At 35.2% G+C, this 24914-nt stretch overlaps 1 protein-coding gene across 1 annotated transcript in view; it reads right to left on the minus strand.

The window, feature by feature from the left end:
- Positions 1–830: 830 nt before the first annotated feature.
- Positions 831–24914, minus strand: part of LOC104464149 (E3 ubiquitin-protein ligase MYCBP2-like) — a gene marked incomplete at both ends in the record, with an annotated part of 81040 nt that continues 56956 nt past the window's right edge. The window contains 17 exon segments of the mRNA XM_010076784.1: positions 831–918; positions 3777–3895; positions 4236–4461; positions 5929–6147; positions 7370–7470; positions 8378–8520; positions 10817–10995; positions 11529–11660; positions 12423–12629; positions 13471–13662; positions 15340–15561; positions 16510–16784; positions 17408–17600; positions 19458–19554; positions 21150–21233; positions 21318–21452; positions 22497–22588. Of these exon segments, the coding sequence (XP_010075086.1) occupies positions 831–918; positions 3777–3895; positions 4236–4461; positions 5929–6147; positions 7370–7470; positions 8378–8520; positions 10817–10995; positions 11529–11660; positions 12423–12629; positions 13471–13662; positions 15340–15561; positions 16510–16784; positions 17408–17600; positions 19458–19554; positions 21150–21233; positions 21318–21452; positions 22497–22588 (2704 nt within the window).

The raw sequence follows: 24914 nt of genomic DNA on the forward strand, positions 1-24914 counted from the left end.
CTATAACTGCACACTGATCAATGCCTTCCTGCTCATTAACACAACACTTTCAGTCTCATCAACAATATTTGAGCTCTTGTTTGTGCTCCTAAATTAAAATGATCAAAAAGATATCCTATTACAGATTATGAGCCCATTTTTCCTATACACTAATGTTAATTAGGAGAAATGCTATTACTCTGAATATGTCTGCATCATTATAAAGTTCTAATTCAATCTCTGTATCCATTAATTTTCATAAACTCATATTTTTCCTTACATTTCAAATTGTATTTGGGTTACTGTAAACTTTCATTTACTGCATCTGCTGTAAATGCGTGTGATTTTTTTTTTTTTTTGGCAATTGTAAGAAAAAACTACAGCGGAAATATTTTAGACTATAAAGTCCACAGAGGCAATGGTCACTTTCAATCTTAAAGAAGTAATTTCAAATTTTACAATTCAATGCTGCAGGTATTCTTCATTCAGAAAGGTGTGGTGTGCAGGGAGAAAAAACAGTGGAAGAGAAATACAAACAAGATACCTGCACATTTGCGAAGCAGCGCGAGGAAACTGTAGGACATAGCTCGTACACTGATACACTACCTGTGGATGGGGCAAGTTGGTTCAGATTTAAATAACCAGGTTCCCCTCTGCCCCATACACACATGAAGGTAACAGTGTAAGCAGAAAAAACCACCACTTTATTATCCTGTTTGATTAATTCAGTTTTAAGAATCAATTTTGTATGATCATCTGTAATTGAAAGCAACATTAAGACTTAAAGGTATTATTGATTCAGAAAACCCAAAACAATTACGAAATAGCAAAGTATGTTGAGTAGGACTTACCAATAGGAAGCGCCAGATCTTTCTTCATCAAAGCTGCTGCACATGATCCTCCCAAATTGGCCAATTCTTTCTCCAGCTGAATAATGCCCTTCAAATTGAAATAAATTTTAAAACAAAAATGGTGTGTCAGAAAATGAGACAATTAACGCATTTCCCTGACACTGCTTTATCCCACAATATATTAATTGTATGTTCCACTTTGATGCTTCTCAGTGACACTGTTCCTGACAAACAGCTAGACTGCGATGTTCTGCTGTGATGTGGGCCAGAGTACCAAATTTTAGAACAATTTCACCTAGGTAAGAGTATTAATAAATGGGTTACCATGCTTCTGGTAGTAAGAACATCTGAATATGATAACCGTCTTTTGTCTGTACTGAAAGGCAACTTCCTAACACAAGAAACCTACCAATACATATTTAGTTTGCAAAGCAATGCCTCTTCCAAGCTGTACATGTATACATACCACATAAGTTCACATTCACAACTTGTTTAAACATAGTACTGTTCATAACTTTTTTTTCCTCTTCCCTTTCCTAGTTGGAGAAACAAAGATGGGAAAAAGATTCCTTAAGTTTCCCTTCTCCATTATACATCCTGGGAGAAGCCCTTTACAGTTTCTCCTTTTTATTCACACTGGTAAACTATTTATTCCCACTGATGCTGTGGTTCCAGGGAGTGAGAAGACCTCTCGTCCCTCCCACCAGACTTGTCACTGAAAACACATGAGTCTCTGCATCAGTATCTCTCAACCCTGTTTGCAAGGAAAAAAAAAAAAGAGCAGACCATGCACACAGTTTTCAAAGGCATGGAGGAAAGACGGCTGTGTGCAAGGAATGGAGAGAGAGCAGTATGGCTAGGGAGGTTGTAGCTACTTTTTAAAACCCAAAGTAATGTATCTGACATTTTCCATTCAAATTGCCCCAGCTACATGCAGGTATGACCTCTTTAACTTTGCTCACAAAAAGGTGTTGACACTAAAACCAATTTTAAGTTTTAAGGAAATCTGTGGGTGGTTCAGCATACCTCTGACAGATCATGGAAGGAAAAAAACCACCACAAACACCACCAAAAAACTGGGGGACAGGGGAAACCTCCATCTGATGGATTTTCTAGGCAGGCTTACAGAAAGTGGCAATATATGAAACAGGTTAAAAAACTTTCTTTTGTAAAGAGTCTTCAAAATCAGTAACCCTAGACTTGTCTTGTATTCTCAGAGACTGCAAAGCAGACCAAAAAACCTCCAAAATGCATTTTAAACTAAACCCTTGTTAAACTGCATCTTTAGGACTCAAAACAGCAGGTTCTGAAACAGCAAGCAAATAAAGATGTGAAATTTGGACTAACCCGCTGGACAGTAACTCCCTTTATGCAGAAGACAAGTTTTGCATATATTTTGTAGATTTAATAATGACCAACAAGAAGCCTTCCTTTTCATTCATCAAAGCATAAACCTACAATTTTTGCAAAAATACTAGTTTTAAACAAATTTTAATAGTTTAACTGCATCCGATTCCTTGATGTACTTCCTCACACTCCATGACATCTTTCAGGGTTTTCAGAGCCTTCCCTAACAAGGAAATGTCATTCCACATACTATAGTTAGGTAATGGCACCAGAAGCTTGTCCTTACAAAGAGAATCAGATGTGCAAAAATGAATCCCATTGACTTGAATTAGATCTGATGCTTTCTTCCTTTAGGCTAGAGGAAACACACTGGTCACCAGAATATATGCTGCTTTTTTCTAAAGTGGTAACATTTCAGAAAACTGTCATGAGAAAATTCCCAGAAGAATGAGTAACTTGCACTGTGTATCCAGTTACTTACGGAGGCTTTACTCCTGAGACAGAAGGTATCTTCAGCACTGTAAAACTTTCTTCTCTACTTATAGAACTTTAAATTAGAGTGTTCGGGCTATATAAAACTATGTTTGAAAGCAATTACTTGCAACTTTTCTTTAGATGATTAGTTAACATATTGGCTAGCATGTTGTAGGACTGAGTGTTAAAAACCTGCCAGCTGCTTTGGTTGTAACTGTTTTTTAAAAAAAATGACGATGTACATGAATTTGCATCTTATTTTCCTGCTTAAATAAAAATTACTATTATTTCTCAAATACAGTGTTAGTTTTAGTTAGATTATCTACAGGGTTTGTAAATCTCATATGTTTTGAGAACCCAAAGACATGATTCAGCATGAGCAGAATCCAGGACTAAGATGAGGTAAATCTTCTGTGAGGCTTGTAGTGCAAGCAAGATGTAGAACTTGTGAAATTCATGTGAAGCAATAGGACCAAAGACTTCCAAGATAAGGGAAGGGCTTTTTTTCTGAAATTACTATAAAATGTAGTTTCAGTAATCTTTTAAAATACACCAAAATAAAGCACTGGTCCAAGGTCATGAAGAAATTCTATCTTTCCTTTACAACAAAGAAACTGTGGTGGAAACAACTCATGTCCTTAAAGGCAAGGTGAGGTGACCACTGTGCAATACACCTCAGGTAGCCTAAATGAGCACAGCATTTCCAGGGACACTGGAAATATAATGCACGTTTGTCATCACATAATTGTCAGTGACAGTAAAATAAGAATCATTACGTATCTGAAAACCCCAGTCCTTTGGATTTATGATAGAAGACTAAGTCAGAATTTAAAAAAATATCATATCCTATTGACATACTAAATAAAATCATGCTGTGTATTCGCAGACTGTCATAGTTATTAAAAAACCAAACCAAACAAAAAGCCATTCCAATAATATTCATATTAAAGAATTCCATTTATCTCTAACAAAAAAAATTAAAAGCTTATATGAAAATAATTTTAAAATATTTTGCTAATGTTATTGAGTCAGAAGTGGAAATACAATTATTTTTACCAAAAAACCTGGCCTTATAGGAGAGAACTAACAGGTGCAATAATTGTTGCAATTCCACTTCTTCCTTACCTCATCAGATCCTGGGCTGAATTCATATCCAATTGCATAACATTTGAAGCCATAAAAACAAGCCTTTTCATCTTTCACATAGTCTGATGCAGTCTCCAGAGAAAAAAGAGCTTCATTTCCTTATAGGAAGTAAAAGGAGACATAAACAAAAACAAAATTTTAATATTTCTCCTCTTTTTGCATGTTTCTTCTACATAAGCATACATGAAACCTAGGCTTTATATGTAACATATAAAGTAAAACCATGAATAACAAGCAGATCAACACTTCGAAGAAGAAACCCAATATAAACATTATTAACTGATATACAGCCTGTAGCTCATAATGAACTCTCACCAGCTTGGATGAAGATACTTTTTCAACTCTGTTTTCCAAGATAATTTTGCAGAAAAATCAAGCTTTCTTTCAGTATTTTAACAATCCACATTACTAGAAATTATTGCAGTATCTATTTATTACCTGGCAATACTAATACCATGGTAGGCCATCCTGAAGATCCAGAAAATTTTTTCAGTTCTATCCATGAATTAAGGTTTTCATGAACAGAAGCATGCTTTGGTCCAAATCCCAGACTCTGTGCAATTCTGACAGGAATTAGTAAACGAAGAACATCTTCAGACTGAGCAGTGCCACACTGAGTATCAAACTCTATTGTTATCCACCTGACACATTCAGGAAAAGTCACCTAAAACAAAGCAATAGTCCAATTATGTGTACGTTTTGGGGGTTGTAGCTTTTTTTTTTTTTTTTTTCCCATTTAATTCTCATTTCCATTGCGTTTTAACTGTTTAGGCTATGAAAGCAATTCAATTATGTAATTCTGTACAGTTGTTTTGATATGCTTTAGATAAACATTAATTTATTGTTTGCAATTCAGATATACCTGAAATGTTTTACACCTTAATGAATTATAATCACGTATTATAACTTATGTTCAGGTTAAGCATTTGTATTTATGATACCACTTATGATCATTTTTAAGAACTCTGCACAGGATCATCAAAACAACCACAGACTACTACAAACACTTAACTCTCAAATACCTTTTACAATGCCAACTTCAATAAACACATTCAATATCTGTTTTGTGCAATCCTAGAAAAGTACACAGCAGCTGAATCACACTTGTATGTCTTGCAGTATGACAGCATACAGCTACAGAAATTCAAAAGCGGTGATAACTAAGCCTAAGGCTTCAGATAAACTCCGTAAACTTTTAGAACAATTATAAGCATCACTGCTTCAGGAAGATCATATGATAGCTACATTTTTTGCAGTGGATATCTTGCTGTCTCTCACAGGACAATCAAGTAGAATATTGGATTAGTAATTAATGACCTCTTTCAGGTCTTACTTGATTCCACGTTTGCTACCTCTGGATTTAAAATTGTGGAATCAATGAGACTGTAGAACTCACTATTTCAAGAACTGAAACATGGGATTTATCTCTCAGGCATGTAATTTATGCCTCAGCCCTTTCCTCAGCTAGAAAAAAACACCCTTTCTCTATTGATATTGAGGAAAATCTCATCCATGTAAGTACAAGTATCCATGTAAGTACAAGTATCCATGTAAGGCAGACGAATCCTGCTCAGAGTGACTTAACAGAGTTCAGGGGACTTGGGAGACTTCTGCAACGCCAAATCATGGTCCAAGTGAAAGTAATTAATGAAGAATTTAAATTGGCAAACCAGCAATAGCCAGCATAGAGATCCCTACACCATAATGTATAGTAACTTGACTAGAATTGATGGTACGTATTTTTAGAAAGCATTGTTTTAGCACTAGGTAAGAAAGTCTGAGATGTGATTAGATAATGTATATGTAAAGACTTACAGCTTCTACAGTCTGTATAGTTAGAGCAAAGAAACTGCATGACAGTAGGAAAATTAAGACTGAGAAAATTTAGGTAGTTACAGTAGACACTTGCATTATGGGGGTAAAACTACACTAGTTTCTGCTATAGCTTCCACTATAGTTACGGGACAGAGGTTTCTCCAGAAAGCAATACAGTAATAACATAGGCAATGGTCTCCTATATTAGACAATATCAATTATCATTCATGGAAACAATTTTTCAATGTTAATGAAACAGAACCCATGTGTCAAAATCTTTGAAAAAACTGCACGCCCACTTAGAAATGGTGCTTACCTTATAGTGCGTAACGCAGGCAGGTTTATAAGGATGCTCACTTTCTACAACAGCATAGTGATTGGAGGTAGTGCAAGCTGAAAGCCCTTGCTCCGGCTGGTTTCCAGTGGTGCTGTCTGTAGACTGATTTGGGTTAAAAGCCGGAGGGGCATATTTCTGATTCAGAACTGCCACAGAAGGAAGTAACTGTTGTACTAGGCCAAAGACCTCAACAGCAACCTGTAACATAACACCATGCGCAATAAAGCATTACTTATGACTGGGTGAAAACAATACTCACAAACTTGCATTTCTGTACAATGGCTGTTCTGGATATTCTCAGAACATCACTACTAAAATTCATTCACTCATTTTCCAACTCTGCATCTAAGCAATCCTGACAGAAAAAGCATCACTACATTAATGTCAAATATTCCTCTTGGAGACTTGCCAAAGCTGAAACAAAAATCTATTCACAACTGTGAGATACCTTCACTAAAACACCTTCTACTAAAAAGCTGTAACATTAACAAACAATAAGCATGAGTCGAAAGAAAGCAAATACCATGCTGAAGTCATAGTCCACTTATACCTCATTTTATAACAACATTAATATTGTTTTTTTTCAAAGATTCAATGTATTTTCATGCATGTGGTGTTAAGCATTGCATTGTTCTCTGTAATCTTTATGACATTTTCAAAGCAGTGGAACACTTCTAAAGCAAAACACTTGGTTCTAAACACCAGTTAATCACACTAACAAAGTGACTAAAATTTGAAACCATTTGTAATGAAATGAATCTGATAGATTTTAAGTGGCCACTCCTCTTTCCTCACCCTCTAAAGAGAAGTCAGAAGAGAGCTTACAGCTCATGAAAAAACAATAAAAGGCAAGAGAGTCTACTAGCTAAGGATTAATGACATTTCTAAATCTAATAACAGATTTCAAGAGTGTTCCAGACCAGGCACATGAAAGAATGCTATGACACTGAAAAGTAAGGTTATTTTTATTTATAGCTGACATATTCCCACCTCTAAATTCAATAGAAATAAACTTAATTTCAAAGCAGCGATCATTGATTTGGATGACTACTGTAAAACAGAATTTACACAATATAAAAAACATTTCACTCCACTAATATTCATCAATGAGCCGTAAATGCAGATCCTTCTAACTTGTTGTCTTGTGTTACTGTTAAAGCCTGTCATCTTTCCCTCCACTTCCTTAAGGTATTTTTTTCATAATGTCTTCAATTTAAGTTAAAAAAAATAAGTCTTTTTAAAACATTACATGTTTTTAAAATTCTTGACTCTTGGAAAATTCAAAATAAGTCATGTGGTCAAATATAAACCACAAATTCATAAAATCATATGAAATCAAGACACTCAGATTTTCAGAGTAAACCTTTTTCCTTGTATGACATTCCTAAATTTCTTCAGTAATTTCTGTTGAGAAGCATACCTTGGGAATGGCCGCTGCTACTGGTCCTATGTAGGCTATTATGAGGGGAAGCAGCATTGAAAACAGACTGGAAGAGCTGAGTAGTTCTGGAATGTCTTCAGCTAAACAAAGATAATTACAACATAGGTGTTATTAATAAATGTATCATGGTTCAAAACACATCTTATTTTTCTGGTTTGCTTCTTATTAAACTTCTAGTTTCTACACTAGTTCTTATTTCAAATTATTTTCATTATCTAGTCATCGTCAAATTCTAAACTTGTAAAGTTCACCTGAGATATACATGCCGTTACATACAGTTCTCTGTTAAAAAAATTTAATCCTCTTAGAGCATAATTTTATTGCATTCTTTGCCGTTTTGTGAAAAACTGTGTTAATACCTTCTATGGTATAAAAGCTAGCACAACAAGCTCCTCCCAGGCCTTCAAATCAATTTCTATAGTACTATGGAATATTCTGGACATTTTGACTAGAATGGCTGAAGATGGTAGCTTAAAACTATTCAGTTTAAAGGCTAACGTCAACACTGCTCAAAAAGAGATGTTTAAGTGCTTATAAATGCATTACATTCACCAGTCTTCCTCATTACCACCACAGTGCAAAACATGCAATAAAATTTGGAACTGACCCATCCCAGCATCTCTTTTGGAAAAAAATAATCTGACCAGCTTTAATATGACGTAGTGGAAGATATCCCTACCCATGGCAGGGGATTTGGAACTAGATGATTATTAAGATCCTTTCCAACCCAAATAATTCTATGATACTATGATAACTGCTAAACTGATGAGCAAATTTATATGAGGTATCTGGCTCAAGTGGAACTCAGTGACTTAGAAAGTTACTCACAGTTTGATACCTACAGCAATGACAAGTTAGAAAAATATTCTTTGGAAAGTAAAATAGAAATTTCATGGTTTTTGTATCACTAATATTCTACTATCTCTTGCTATCAAACAAAGAAGTTTCAAAAAGTAAATTTTGAAAGTCAATTTTGAAAAGCCTTACCATCTACAGCAAGAGCCCTGTGCAACAGGTCTTTGGCTGCTCGTACAACAGCACTCACAACAGAAAGAGCCCTGCTACAATTTTTATCTTCTTCATTAGCTTTGTTCAAAAGCTGTGATTGCAGATCTCCATCATACTCACTCCTGGATGGTGGATTAAGGTAAAGTAAGTTCACAAAATACAAAATTATATGAAAAAAACCATGACTTTTGTCACAGAATAAGTAAAACAATTTATGATAAAGCAATAAAGGAAACAATCAAAGAAAACACGGAGGATATTTTGGAGGCAATGCCTCAGTGGTAGCCCTTTGCAATCATTTGATTTTTCTTTGGCAGAAAATATGAAAAGCATGTTTCTGAAATGTTTATATTTCTTTTGACAATGTGTCCTACAATTGTAGCTTTGCTATCAGCCTCAAGCCTTTTAAATTTGAATTTATTAGTGACTGACAGTGGGTGCAATTTCAACTGTGTACAGTTCCAACAAATCCTTCCAAAGCCTTTCTGCCCTAATCAGATATGTGTTAACACACTTCTTTAGGTATGGCCTTTCTTGGCATTTGGATTCTACTTGAGCATCCTTCACACAAAATTGAGTGTGAATCTGACAAGCAAACAAAATCCAGCGTGAATCTTACAAGCTCTGTTCTGTAAAACTTGACAACACTTGTTCCTTGACTTCAAAACTTGAAGTCGTTATATATCAAACTTGGAATCCTCAAATGATTAAGTCCATAACTATAGTCATCCATCACATAACATTTAGGTTTTCGTTCTCCAAGCAAACTTTCAAAAGACATTGTGATTACAGACAGCAGCTTGCAAATTTTCAAAACAAAACTTGACTTTTTCTGTAGCAGTCCTGAGTAGTGCCGTTACAATCTTTCAAAAGCTTTTTAGAATTTTATCACAACTGAAACAAAAAACCCTGAGACTGTTCTGAACGGAAGACAGCACTTTGGTGTGATTTTCTGGTATATGTTAGCTTATCATTAAGCTAGAACACCTTCAAGTTTCCATTTACTGAAGTTTTATGTCCTTTGCTTTTCTGAAATCAAAGAAATTGTTATTTCTCCTTTATTGCCTCTATCGCTTATATAAAAGCAGAAATTCTTGGCGTGGAAATTAATGTCTTCCTTGTGTTCTCTCCTCCTTCTTACATAATACGATACTTCATAATCATGATACTTCATAATAAAATTCCTCCAAACGCTGGAGGAATTTCCTAAACACAGATGTCCAAGATTCCAGGAAACTAAATCAACTAAAGTATCATGATATGTACCACTGTAATTCCATTCCTTGACAATTACTCTTATTACTGACAAGCTGGATCTTTAGTGCCTTTGAGTAGAGCCAATCTAGTATTTTAGAGTTTAGAACTACCCTGTATCTTAAAATATACTGCTATTATAATTTTGCTGGCAACTTTATTTCTTCATATTTTAGCTCCTTTGAAACTTTCTCAAGAGCAACATGTTCTTGGGACTGTTAGTCCAAAATATATAATTTGTTGTAGCATTACTTATTTTATCCTCTTCATCTTTTATTAGGTAGGTATATCTCACACATAATTAAATATCAAAGTAAATTACTATTCCTTGTACCTTTTACTCGTTGGATCTAGTGTTAATCAGCCTTTTACCACAAAAAAATGAGATTTAAGAAAAAGGCATGACAAACTTTTTTGCCGTACAGATAATGGTAGTAATTAGTATATTCAGGTGCTGTCATGTTTTGAGAATTATGTCTTCACGCATATCAGGGTAAGCACCTCAAAAATGAAAGCAATGCTTTCTGCAAAAGCATTATCTTAAGTGAATTCCTACTATTATCCTGAAAGACTAAAATAAAGCTTCCCTGCAGGACAGCCAGGTGTTTCAGTTGATTTTCTTCAGGTAGTTGCAATTTCTCTTTTTATGCCTTTGAACTCTACAGTAACAGAGGAGACAGGTTCTATATAAAGACTTTGCTTCACTACACGATGCAATCCTTTCTGGCAACAGAGGAACGAACTGAATGAAATCAGAGATAATCATTTTGGTGAGGAGTCTCTCAAAAATCTTAGGTTATAGAAAAAATAGAGATTGAAGTAGTGCATCTTACAAGTGTCCCATATTACAGCTTTAAAGAAGTAAACAATGGACCTTGTAAGAGAGGTCAACGATTAAACTATTTGCCAAGTCAAAAAAAAGATAATCTAAAACAAGACTGGAAGAGGCACCAGTACAACTGGTGTCCCCAAAACTGTCTTCACTAAATAACTTAAGTATGAAACTAGAATAGAAGAACGCAACATTGCTGCTGAAGAAGCTCTTTCCTCCAGCGCACTCCAGATGTATTTATTTCTGTTACTTCTCACAAATAGATGCTGAATAACAGCACTACAATAGTTTTATTCACTTTTTGTAGAAATGGATCTTGATGACACACGAACCTGTAATACAGAATCTGGGGAATCTGTCCTCGCGTTTGGTTTGTGCCATTACTGCTCAGACTACATGTACTAAACGTGAATGTTACACCATCTGGACACTGAACTGTAGTCATTCCTCCATCTCCATTGGCAGTCCTGCTTCCATAATTCCTCAAACGAACTGCATATTTCACATTTTCCTTAAAAAGGAGAGCCAAAAATAGTACACAATACGAACCAAGCATATAAGTTAGGCTTCATGGTATTATGAAAGCTATTATTTTCCATTAATACTGGAGAGTCTGCAAAGTCCTTCAAAGCACTGTACAAATTAAATTAACTGAAAAAGATCTGGCATGTAACAGCCAAAGCTGTTCCCAAACTATGAATCTTAACATAAGTAAAATACTACTCCTAATTACTTAAAGAGTGACCAGGTAGCCAAGAAAATCAGCTACCAAACTGCACACAAATAAACTGCAATTTCAAGAATATTCTAAATTACTAAGCAATTACAATCTATCTTATGATATTATAAAAATTAAGATTTAGTTTCTTCTTGCTGCTGTGGTTTCAACTTTTCAGTTACAGGGTGAAACAGAGAATTTATAAGGCAAACATGTCAAGATTAATTCGTAAATGTGTACAAAAAACCAATTTACATTGAACATTCTGATTTTTGTTATCTAAAGAAGTCCTATGAAACCTACAGATGTACACTTCTTTTATTTACCTTCAATGGCACAACTTTGTCAAGTCTGATTTCAGCTATGTCACTGGGAGAATCATCTGTGGTGTAAGTTCCTTTAACCAGCTCTAAAGATGTCCATCTATGAGAATGAGTTGAATCTCCAGTATGATCACTCTGATTCAATAAAAGAAAGCAACTTTACTACATTTCTAACGTAAATAAATCACACATTCACGCAACTGTGCAAGTTAAATTTTCTTGCATAAATTGGTACACACAGCATTACGAATAGAAAAACCAGAAAAACCTGTTCAGAGTCAACAGTAAAGCCTTTCTGCCAGAAAGGAAACTACTGAGCAGAGAGGTTAATTTCCCCTAGCTATCCATGCTTGCCCTTTGGAAGAGATTAGAACAGTCAGTTAAAGTGAACAACTGGTTGCAAAAGAAGAGGTGTACATTCATTACAACAACACACTGTGCAGTTTTATGCTTCTTTTAAGAGATTACTTCAACAGCACATGAAACTGAAGCTGTAGCCTGACCATGCTGGCAGGCTACCCCTTTCTTCAATTTTTTGTTTAAAATGTTTTAAATTAGTCTGCTTTATTTCTTATTTTCCTTAGTAGTTTGCAGAGAAATAACTCATGTTAACGTACTTTTAGCTCCAGGAAGTGAAAAGTCCACCATATCTCAGATATTATTTGTAATAAAGTAAGATTTCAAAACCATATGCAAGAAAAGGACCCTACTGGATATGGTATGTGGCTTGCAATACCACAAAAACCACCACCACACACACAAAAAAAAAACCACTTCTGCACTGTTACACTGGTAGCCTAGACTGTGTAAGAGTATTACAATGTCACATTGTAAAACGTATTATGAAAAACTCTTCGGGTTACTTTTGTTCAAATTTTTTTCAAATGCAGTACTTACATCATCAACTAGTACTTCCAACTCATACTCATGAATTCCCCCTCCACCATAAACAGAAAATCCTACTACAACTACACCAGGTTTGTCGACAGAGAAACAAATGGCATCAGGGGATCCATTTCCAGTATTCCAGCTTCTTCCCTGACTTGTTTTAGTGAATCGGTTTGGAGTGGATTTGACAGAATGGAGAGAGTTCAGCCCATCAACCTGTAGAAATTTAAATACAAGCAACAGAAAAAGTTAATGGCTAAACACTAGATAACATCTTTAATCAAGGTGTTATCAAAAGATGGGTTCTTTCAGTGAAAAAAAAGAATCTACTGATAGTATGCAGACTGTGATGTCTTCAATAAAATAATATAAATTTATACAATTTAATGACATTACAGTGTCAAAAAGGGAATTTCTATGATTATGAATCTCTGGATTTTAAAAAGTTGAACTCAGTACCACCCTCATTTTTTAATACAAAGTAAATAAACTAGAAAAAACTCTAATGAAGCCTCATTAAAAATATAAAAAATATAATTCACACATTATATAACATTGAATATATAAATGAAAAGATGTGTAAGGAATATCTTACATATAAAGGAGGAAGACACAACGCATAAAAAAATAAACGTTACAAATTCTGACAGACAATCAAAGCAAAATAGGGTTAGAACCCATGAGGCACCCATGATACCATCAGAGGCATAGACATGCTCAGGGATGTGGCATTGCCTCCAGTGAGCACCAAACAAATAAATTTTGAGTATATACGTGCAGAGACACACATGCAAAAAGAAAGGCACTGCAAACAACTGCTATTTTTTAAACAATTCACAGTATTCTTCAGCCATAACGAAATAGCTAATTATCAACAGTATTTTCCTAATACAGTGTACACATGCTTTTAAAACTATGCTAAACATCTGAAAGCTACTGAGAATTCCAGCAGCTACAAAAGATCTGTATTTCCATATAATTGCTGTCACAGCCTGTATCACATTCATAATATACTCGTCCTGAAAGACTTCTAGGAATGATTTTATAGAAGCTTTACCTCAGATCCTAACGCCGATGCTGTAAGCTCACTCACAATACTAGCAAGCAACCCACAGGTATTAGAAACCAGATGTGACGAAAAAAGTTCATTTTCTCGTCTAAGGCTGTTCCGGACTGGTAAAACAACAATGACCAACATCTTTTCCAGGACTTCCCGAAAGCTTGTCATCCCTGAAACATTTTCTTCACTCTGCATCATAGAAAGAAAAATTACAAATTACATTGTTCTTATGTTAAAAAAAAAAAAAGGGGTTGCTTTTCACATCTTATAAGCATCAGGTAATTGAAAATCAGTGGCTTCTTATACATAAGCAATGTCTGGAGGGTAAGAAAAAATATTAAAATTCTCAAAGCTATCACAATATGAATTCCTTTTCAAAAAACTGATTAATATTCTTAATTTCCAGAAGGAGGTGGTATCGGTTTTGCTTATTGCATTGGAAAGATATAGGTGTCCTTCTCAGAAGGGAGAGTTTTTTATAGCCCTCCTTGACATACTATTTATAAGCATACACTAGAACACAACAGATATACAACTACCTATGGAACTCTTCACACAATTATCTTCCCCATTGTCTAAAAAGAAGCACAGAAGCTTTTTGTCTTTGATGTTAGCAAAGAGAATCCTTGGTGCAAACAGGTAAAATAAAACCTGTGGTGGGATGCTTATGAAAACAGTTGATCTTTACTGAAGGAAGACTGAAACAAATCTAAGCTTACGCAGCTACCGTGTCTTCTAGCTGGCAGTAACATCCACTGTTTTTCAAAATAGTTATCCACATTGAAGTAATTCCAAAGAAGGAAAAATAAAAAAAGCTCTATTGATAGAAATCAAAAGTTTGTATTTCTCACCATTTTGTCTCCCAAAAATATCCTAGTAGTGAACAGATAGTAAAGAAAACCAGGTCAAGCAAACCTCTACAGATACCTGCACAGAACTCTTTTCTATCTTTAGTAGTTAAGAGGCAGCTGCATCCAAGATGGAAATATTATCTTTGCATTTAATAGCTTTTGGTCAATTTTTCCTTCATCAACTTGTGTGGGTGATTTCTAAAATCATGAAAACTTTTAGCAGAACAATGGCCTGCAGTAAGACCTTCCACAGCTTAAGTGCATATTTTATGAAGAGCAGCTACCTTTTGAACTTATCTTTTGATAAGGTCTCCGGTTGCTCAAAAGTCTTGGCATTGGAAGACCCAACAATTATCTTTATTTTACTTTTCATGCATCATTCCCATTTCATAAGACCTTACCCCTCTTGTCTTCTAAGTGAAGGATACTATTTAGTAGTTCTGTATCTTTGATTATCATCTTTACCCTTTTCATTCCTCTAAATCTGTTCTGGAATAACAGAACTACAAAAATACAGCATTCATGAGCTCTTGGTTAGGAATTTGTTTAATAACCTTTGATAGAACTATATGAACTGGGTTTCCCTCATTCACCTGCTTGTCCACCCCTTTAAAAACTCCAGTCTGAGACATGACCTTATTACCAAAGCTGTGTTGACTCTTCCTCAATACACTGAATCTATCCATGCATTCATTCTTGTGATCATGTGAAAAAGCTGAAAAACTGTTACAGAAAGCACTACGCAGCAGAAGGCAGCTCTAAATTATATTTCTGCCAACTAAATATTCCAAAATAAATAAAAATAATTTTTGCTCAGATATTCTCCAAACAAGAAATAATGGGAGTACTTCAGACTGAAAGGTGAAGTTCGGGTAAGTTCCTGAAACAAGCCTTTTAGAAAAAAAACACTCTGGCAAATTCAGCTACATCCTTATAAAGCTAAAACTTCAACTTACATAAATGGTTTTTGTTGCAAAGTAAACCAAGTTGTTAAATTTTTAGAATATATTCTAACCTGACTAAGTTTTTCCATGTGTGCAACCAAAAGAGGAAAACGATGAGCCAGAGTAGAGTCATTCTCGGTGCTGACTTGTTTGACCATTGATCGTAGCAATGCCTCTCCATCATAAGCAATCGGAAAGATAGAGGTCAGTTTTACTGAAGTATGGCACAGAGCAGACATAACAGCAGCAAGAAGCCGGCTACTGGAGGTTTTGAAGTTTGCTTCCTGGATGTCCTACAAACACAAAAAGAAATTAAGAGAATGGCACCATTGCATCCAAAGTAAATAAGGGAGAAACTACTTTTGAAAGGAACTGTCAAGTTTTATAGTAATTATAAAAATAATTTAGATAAAGAACTTCATATATTGTTAGCTTCCTTGTGAATTTTACATTATCTTCTCTTCTGAGCTTCCATTTAGATATTTCAAATTGGAATAACTAAAATGTGTTGCTTGACATGTTCTAAAATAATAAACCCATGTAAAATTACTTTTGGGACCCTTTGAAGACAAAGCACTTATAACTAATCAAACAATTAAATTACAATAATACATTAAAGAACTGATTCCTTCTTGAATTTTTATATGCTAAATGAATTTTCACACAAAGCAGCAAATTGTTACATCTCACTGCAATCAATGCAAGCAAGCAACTAGACTGTTTAGATCTTGGATACTCATTCACAATAAGCAAGATACTTAGAAGGGAGTTGTTGATTATAGAATAATATTGACAGCTTCTCATATACTTTGCTGGATCAGAGCACTGTTGTAACATTTAATAATGAGAAATTACTCAAGTATTAGTGATGAGTATAAAAAACCGCCATGTGTGTGCTCCTAAGCAATGTGCAGCAAGAGTAATCACATATAAGTCATGTCCTCAACACTGAAAAAGCAGATGCTGACAGTTACCAGCACCATAAATTTTCTTCATTGTCCCAAAGAGAATCTTACTGCTAAGGGAGACAGAAATTCCTAGCTGTTGTTGAACTTGGGGGCACTTTTTAATAAAAAAACAAACAACCAAACAAACAAAAACAAACCCAAACCACAACAGAATTCAAGTTGCAAATCAGGATAAACACAAAAAAGGAATAAAGGTTTTAAAAACCACTTGGCTTCTCTTTGAGCAAAAGGGAAAGCTAAATTGCAATATTTACTTGTGCCACTTTAATGTACCTGGTCCAAACAATTCAGCAAGTCACAAAGACATGCCCACTGGAGAGCCGGTGTTGGATAAAATGAATGAAAGCAAGCTGTGAATGTATTATGGCATTCCTGAAGAACAGCTTCTAAAAGACTGAGGGGCTGACTGAGATATCCTTGTGGATCATTGTCTAACTTCACCATGCAATGATCAACTCCTTCAGATAAAATTCTTCTCAGCAAGGTCCTAGTTTTTCCAATGCAATCTGCTAGTTTGCTGGTTTCTTCTACAACTGCCTTAGCTGTAGCTAGAAGGTTACAAAAAGAGGAGCGTTCAATGTACAATAAATGAAACATTTTCATATTAAAATGCACATTTGACACGCAAATAAAACAACTAGAATTTAGCAACATTGATGAATCTACATTCAGAGAAGTTGATTTCAAAAGGAAAACAGTGAAGGTGTTAAACTACATCGAAGAAACCTGAACATCGGAAACTTCTAATTTTCCAGTCTTTCATAACATATGCTTCATTTTAACAGGAGCATTGTCAAACTAGAGGCATAAAAAACACACACTGTCTTTCAAATTTAAATTGTGCTCACCACCAAAGCAGCTACTATGTACAAAAATTGGAAAAAAGAAGAGACAAATGGTCCAAAAGAACTCAACTGTCAAGCAAAACAAGAAATTAACTTTAAATACACACAAGTTACAGCATAAACATGTGGCATTGGACACTTGGCTATGCAGAAAATTGCAAATAAGTAATTTCTGACAGCAAGTCTCTTAACTGCTCCAATAAAACCATCCGTATAAGCAACTTCATCTTATAGCACATCCTACATGAATACTTAGATCAAATTTTGAATATCCTGTAGATTATTAATTGCTGATAAATATGAAACAAGTGAATTAAGAGAAATACCTGATATTGGATATATTTCACAGGTATAGACCCTCAGCAACCTCAGGCAGCAAGTGCCCACAAAACGCAACCTTTCTAAATCTAAAAGAGTAGCAGTGTATTGGAATCCTTTAAGTCCACGAAGTTCTTCAACTCCCAGCACCAATGTTGTCCAGCTCCAATGAAGAATGCTCAACAACGATTCAAAGCATTCCTATTTCACAGTATGAAGGATACAGAAGACAGATTTTGTGTTTAAAAAAAAGCAACAAAAAACTTTCAGCATCAGAATAAGATGAAAATCAAATAGCATCTATATCCATGTTTGTTATGAAAACATATTTATGTCTATACGCATCTACCATACAACACACAAATACTACTTGCTTGAGAATAAAAAAGAGCACTGAGAATGTAGGGAATACTTCACTGCAATACCATGCAAAAAACAATTCATAACATACGTTACAATATTATGTGTGTGGAAGTCTCTCAGTTATTTAAGAACTAACAACTATATTAAATCACCTGTAATACAGATTTTTCAATAAATTTTACTTGCTTCATCTGCATATGAGTAGTGTAATACCTAGTTTTAACAGAATACATTCTTGTCATAATAGTAAAGACTTAACAGGGCTGTCATGAGAACTATATTACATTTACAGTACTTGAAAGCACTTTAAAGTTCAACAGAGGCATATTGATAGTCCACAAGAAATTTGAGGATTTAAAAAGTTTAGTTTGTCCAAATGTTTTTTCTACTATTATTAAATGCGGTTGGTAGTTTCATAAAGTTGTACCTCAGAAGGCAAACTACAAGTATTTGGCATTGAATATTGTCAACCTGCAGGTACAACTTCAAGCTGCAACAATCAAGCTGACCAAAGTTAGTTATAAAATGCCTAATGCTCCAGAAAGCCAAAACTCTCCTCTTTTCCCAGCTCAGATCCATGGTGAGGAATAGCAGCAGCAAGATAAGGAAAAGGGAGGATACAATGTGAAGCATTAAATGCCATAGGCGTTCATAGCTCAATGCAAACATTTTTAAGCAAACACATACTAAGAGTAGCTATTAATATGTTGATAACAGGATTACTAAAAAGGCAAATAGTGTAGATAATTTCTAGAAGAAACCTGAACAGGAAAAGATCATCCTGGTCATTAGAGAATACAGAAGAAATGGAGAAGACATAAATGAGAGAAAGCAAGCTGGTTAAGAAAATTGGACCGTGAGTGTCCATATGGAGGCAATATCTTCAATCTAACTATCAGCTGAGAATACTGACAGTACATGTAATGCAGTATAATATATAAACGAGGATGGAACTGATAATAAAACAGTCATTGACTGTAACAGATAAGAAAGGGACTGTACTTCAAAAAACACACAGACAGAACTGGCTTTGTCCTGCATAATAATAAGGCATTTCAAATTAATGCAGTGTTCTTCAAAATTTGACTTACTTCCCTGTATGTGAAGAACTGTAGACTATCTTCTATTAATAGTTGCTGTACACTGTGCCTCCTTACCTCAGCCTATCAAAGTTTAATTAAATTGCTATCTGGTCCTCAATGTATACTGGAATGCATCCAAGAGGAAGATGAATCTCACCAATGACTAATTAATGACAGTAATTGAAAAGCCATGGAAGACAGCATATAGTAAAGCTCCCTCAAAACTCTAAAGAGCCTGCTAACATTAATTTCTTGTCAGGGATTTAGGCTTGTACATTGAATACAACCACTAAGTACGAACTCTACCCCACACTCCCTCAAACCAACCGAAAACTAAGTAGCTTACACAGGAAAAGGAAACTAAACCTTGTAATCAAATAAATTTCTAGGCTGTCAGCCTCAGGCCAATACCAAGCTTAGCTCAGATTTGAGTTTACATTTGCAATCTTCAGAAAAAGTAAAAAATTACAATGTTCTATATATTGGCGTACCTAAATTCTGCTTGATAAAATAGACAGAAAAAAATAATTACTTATTTCCACATGTACGTCTTTCAGTTTTTTAAGTATGAATGAACCTGCAGGAAACACAGAAGTTTCTTGATAACACTCACCACTGAGACAGTTCTGGCAAAAGACCTCTTTAAAATATGCACAGGTTCACTAGTTTGCTGTTTTCCTTTGGATGCACTACCATCACTTGTTGGCAGCCTGGAAGAACAATTTAAGAACTGACTTGAAATCTGCACCAAGTTTTTACTGTTTGTATTGTTCAGGTGGAACAACAGTAGAACAAAAGTTTAAGGTAATCATCCACAACATGTTCAATTCAGCATAATTTCCTCCAGTTCCTAATCCTTCTAGATCAGCAATCAAGTATCTTGAATTTAGTTCAACTGGCAGAATTGTGACAAACGCTAGAAGTTGAGATCTAATTACATATTAAATTATTACAAGTATTTACTGTATTTCCTCAGATGACATTTTTAAGACTAGAAATGTTATAGCTCAAAGAACACTAGTTTATTGGTATGTCTAGGGCACACGTGAATTTTTACTTTGAGATATCAAGGCATAACAAGCACTCAGAATCAATACTATTTTTTTGTCTATTAGTATTTGTGGAGATAAAATAAATCCACAACTCTTGCAAGTTCGAGATCCCTTTAATTCCATTCAAACTGCAACCCAAAAGAAGAAAAATTTATGGGCAACAAGAAAGAGAAAGAAGAGGGAGGGGAATAAAGGGACAGTAACATCTTGAAGAACTCTGGTTACTAGCAGGAAAGTATTTTTCTCTCTTTTTGCTACTGGGTTCCTGACTCTACTTGCAACTCTGAAGTGTATGGAATATTGTTTGGAACAGCCCCTCACAATAAAAGCAAAACCAATACAGGCAGTATCTGTTACTGCAGCACCTTTCCTTTTCTGCCACTCACGGCTCTTCGGCTGTATTGTTCCTTCAGAGGCCCCAAGGCTCTTTCATTTTTGGCTAAAACAGCCATCTCTCCATAGAAATTATGCAAATCTTTAACATAGTATGCCAGGACTTCATGTCCAATAGTCAAAATTAAATCTTCCTCTGGAGAGACACGGGTCGATGGACACAAAGTGTACCTGCAAAAGGGAGCTGTTCTGATAGGGAACCCTGAAAAGGACAGGCTTAGAAAGAACAGAGCAAGAGAACTGGTCTAAGGAAATTCTCAGTTTCAGAATCAACGTGGATGCAGGGGAGTAATATATTTATTTTTATGCACACACACACGTAAAACACAAAAAAATTAGGTCTTGTATACACCTGATGAAATCTGAAAAACATCTTAGCAATAGTGAAAGCAGTGAAAGAGTTCTTGCTTTTTAAAATTGAGTTTCATAACATTTAACATGCGAATAATACATTTATGGTAACTTATTATAAAGAACAATTTTTGGTTTTTTTTTCACATTAAAATAATCTATTTGATAGTATACTGCTCCTAAACTGAGGCCTACTAAACAGAATACTTCCCAACCAGCAGAAAAATGAAGCATTTTAGATAAAATTATGAGGCTCCTCAAAACTAATGAAAGTCTCTGAACATGATGTATGAAGAATGACCTCTTAAAGAAAAACTGCAAATTAATAAATGTTGGTATAATGGATTTATTACTTTTCTCAGAGACACTAAGTTTTCCCCAAATTTTTCAGATACTGATTTCCTTAGCTTAATATAATAATAATTTTATGAAACATACGCTTACTTTAACAGGGCTTCTGTTTAAAAAACATGTCAATATTTTGTTCTAAGTAGAGGTCGAAATATTACCTGTATAGTAACTGCGGGATCTGCCCTGCGTTAACATCTGTACCATTATTTGATTTCTTGGAACTTTTAAACTGAAATACAACACTGAAAGATAAATAATAGTATTATTATTCAAGCAATATTAGATCTCTTCTTTTGCATTAAAAAATAGAGAAAAAAAAAATATACCCATCATCTGTAGTAATAGAGGCCTGTCCATGAGATCCACAATCACTGCTAGGTCCTGACACTCTTGCCCAGGCTACATACCACCAGCCAGCTTGTAGGAGTACTGGTTCATCAAACATCATTGCATACTTCTCTCTAGGAGAAGTAAATTTTGAAAAAGATATATGTCAATTTTTTTTTAAATTAACAAATTATACACTGCTTATCAAAGAAAACTGAAAATTAATGTAATCAAGTTATTAATTTTGAGTATCTATTTATATTCAATAATTTAAAATATTTTTTTGAAAAATATTGTAGTAATTTAAAAAATAATTATTCAGAAGGACCTACAAATGCCTAAGTCTAGCTTGATCTTGCCTTTTGAAAAAATCAGATATCAAATGCCAAATAGAGTAAGGAGAGATTAAGTTACATTAACACACACAAACTCAATTACATTTAATACATAATACTGCAAGTAAAGTATTAATTATATTCTTCTAATTCAAGTTCAGAAAATTCTGGGTAAGTTTTTGTAAATAACAAGAGCTTACACATAAATTCTCAGGAATTACACATGAATATTTAAGAAAGTAACAGAATATATTTAGGGGTATTGATACATACGAATTTAACTTAAAAGTAGTAGTCATGGATTATTTGAATGTTGAATTATCTCATAACAGGGAATAAAAAAAGCAGATAAAACATGACTAACCTCATCCATATGCACAAAATCTTTCACACAATAACTGCCTGTATTCTAATGGGCTGACACACAATAACCTTTCTTTTGTTTATGATAATTTCATATTGCAATAAATTTAATGATTAGTTGTTCAATACAAATACCCATTTGTGCTTGAAAGCATCCTTTTCATAGAAGTATTCAGAACAGCTGCTGCAACATTTTTTTTGTCAGAAATACGACATTTGACTTTGACTTACACAAAAGCAAGTGTGAGATGATTTTTCCTTTTTTTTCAGTTTAGTACCATAATGGCTTGGTGAGGTATTTGGTGTTTTACTACTTAAGCCAACACACTTCATTTGAGTGTAAGTTTTACATCACTTGCTACAAATGTCTAATGATGTAGATCATCTCTGTTGATACTTAAAGTCATTTTAAAATGTGTATGAAAAAAAGTAAAAATAAAGATCAAGAAGTAGGTAGAATAAATAAGGAAAATATCTTACCTAGCAGCACAATCATATGCTAAGACATCTGTTTCAGCAAGAAGGTCTCCATCAGTCTCATGGTCTCCCCCATCTGGACCCAACTCAAACAACTGGTGGAGTAAGAAAAAAGATAAAAATACATCTTAGCTGTTCGAAAACTCATAATACCACTTTTTCCTGTCCGGCATTCTGGAAACTGTCTACTACTATTCTGTCCCCAAAGTAATCGCTAGTGACTACCACTGACAGGTAAAATCCCATCTGGAAGTCAGGATTTTGTAATATTATTAACTGTTAAAAAATAGCAGTTGACACTGACCTCCCAGCCTTATGCCTAGATATATACTTCAGTGGAGAAACTCCCTAAATCTTGCAGGCAAGTCAAATGCAGAGCATCTAAAAAAGGCAAAGTTGGGCAGAAGGTGCAGGCTTTCCATCACAGATTGAAATGCACTGAAAATATACGCAACTGCTCTGGAAAGGGACAAGTCTGACTCTTTAGCAGAGCTAGTCAATAGCATCATAAGCAGTTGGTGACTAGGACCAAAGATGATCCCTTTTTCAAAAGACCTTGGGTTTCTTAGTCAAAAATCACTTCTACAGTTTGATCAGTTTGAAAAAAGACCACAATACATGTCTATGACTTTTCTTGCAAATGTCTATTTAATAGACAGTTTATCTGTAGTAGGACTGGCAAATCTTATCTTGACTATAAGCTAATCCTAGACAAGTAGAAACATATCGAAAAATAATACTATAGTGCTTTCATAGGGTTACTACCTTAATATTTAACAAAAAATAAAAGAATGACTAATGTTTAAGTTTCTTGGCTTTCCTTAATCATTTGCAATTCTCACTCATAGTGTTAAACCAGAATAAAGTACAACTGCTTATTTTGGATCTCCTGTTGTCTTATCCAAATGTTACTGCTAAGCATATGCCATCCATTTCCCTAAAACAAACCTTAATACTTATTCATCTGAAAAGAGAAAAGGAAAACTCAACAACCCACTAAATGACAAGTAACAACAATAACATATTCTGAATATACACATCTGATATAAATCTCGGAGAGATATTAGTTCCTTCATTTTCAATGTCTTTCAGGGAATTTCTGAAATCCAGAAGCTATTTATAACAAATCAGAACTCTGTTATCTCACTGTGTGTTTATGTCAGCTTTTTTATCCAAATTCAGATTTATTTTAAATCAGCACAAGTGTTCCAGCCCTAATCATCCTCATATTTGGCACAAAGAAGAGTTAAGTACATTTGGTGTCATTCACTCTCAGTTGAAGAATCCCATCTGAGAAGCTATCCAGAGAGCAGTCCAAGAAAGAAGTGGCAGGGAAGCAATGGCTTGGCTGGTACCAAAGGAATTCCAGCTACTGATAAGCACTCTTTCTGTTTTTGAGAAGCAGTCTCTCACATATCCCAGCATAGGACACGATTCTAACATGAAGCCCACATCATCAGTTTTCTGCAGGTGGACCTCTGAGCTTTGTGTACATAGATCACAAAACCATTCTACCCCCTTCCATATCTGCTCAATACACCTGTAAGATGGCATAGCATTTAGTGAAGGTAAGAATGGGCCAATTCTAGACAATTAAGTATTGTAATTCTCAGATCTCTAGTTCACCCACGTTACCTACATAAGGTTCATTACTTCTCATTGAAAAGCCTCCTTCTGGTTTTATTACTCATACTTTTAATATGCAGTAAATCACTCATTCATCAAGAAATAAAATTAATCATGGTATGGACTTGGACAGGCTTGAGAGGTGGGCCCATACCAATCTCATGGAGTTCAACAAAGACAAGTGTAAGGTCCTGCACATGGGACGAGGCAATCCCAAGGCTGGGCAGAGAATGGCTGGAGAGCAGACCTGAGGAGAAGGATTTGGGGGTGTAAGTAGATGAAAAACTGAAAATGAGCCATCAATGTGCGGTCGCGGCCTAGAAGGCCAACCGTGTCTTGGGCTGCATTGAGAGAAGCGTGACCAGCAAGTCAAGGGAGGTGACTCTGCCCCTCTACTCTGCTCTTGTGAGACCCCACCTGGAGTACTGCGTCCAGCTCTGGGCCCCAAAACGCAAGAAGGATGTTGACCTGTTGGAGCAGGTCCAGAGGAGGGCCACGAAGATGATCAGAGGGCTGGAGCATCTCCACTATGAGGATAGGCTGAGAGAGTTGGGGTTGTTCAGCCTAGAGAAGAGACGTCTCCAGGGAGACCTTATAGTGGCCTTCCAGTACCTGAAGGGGGCCTACAGGAGAGATGGGGAGGGGCTTTTTACAAGGGCATGCAGTGACAGGACAAGGGGTAATAGATTTAAACTGGAAGAGGGCAGATTTAGATTAGATATCAGAAAGAAACTTTTTCCTGTGAGGGTGGTGAGACGCTGGAACAGGTTGCCCAAGAAAGTTGTGGATGCCCCA

This window comes from Pterocles gutturalis, unplaced genomic scaffold, assembly GCF_000699245.1.
Source record: "Pterocles gutturalis isolate BGI_N339 unplaced genomic scaffold, ASM69924v1 scaffold1733, whole genome shotgun sequence".
Lineage (NCBI taxonomy): Eukaryota > Metazoa > Chordata > Aves > Pterocliformes > Pteroclidae > Pterocles > Pterocles gutturalis.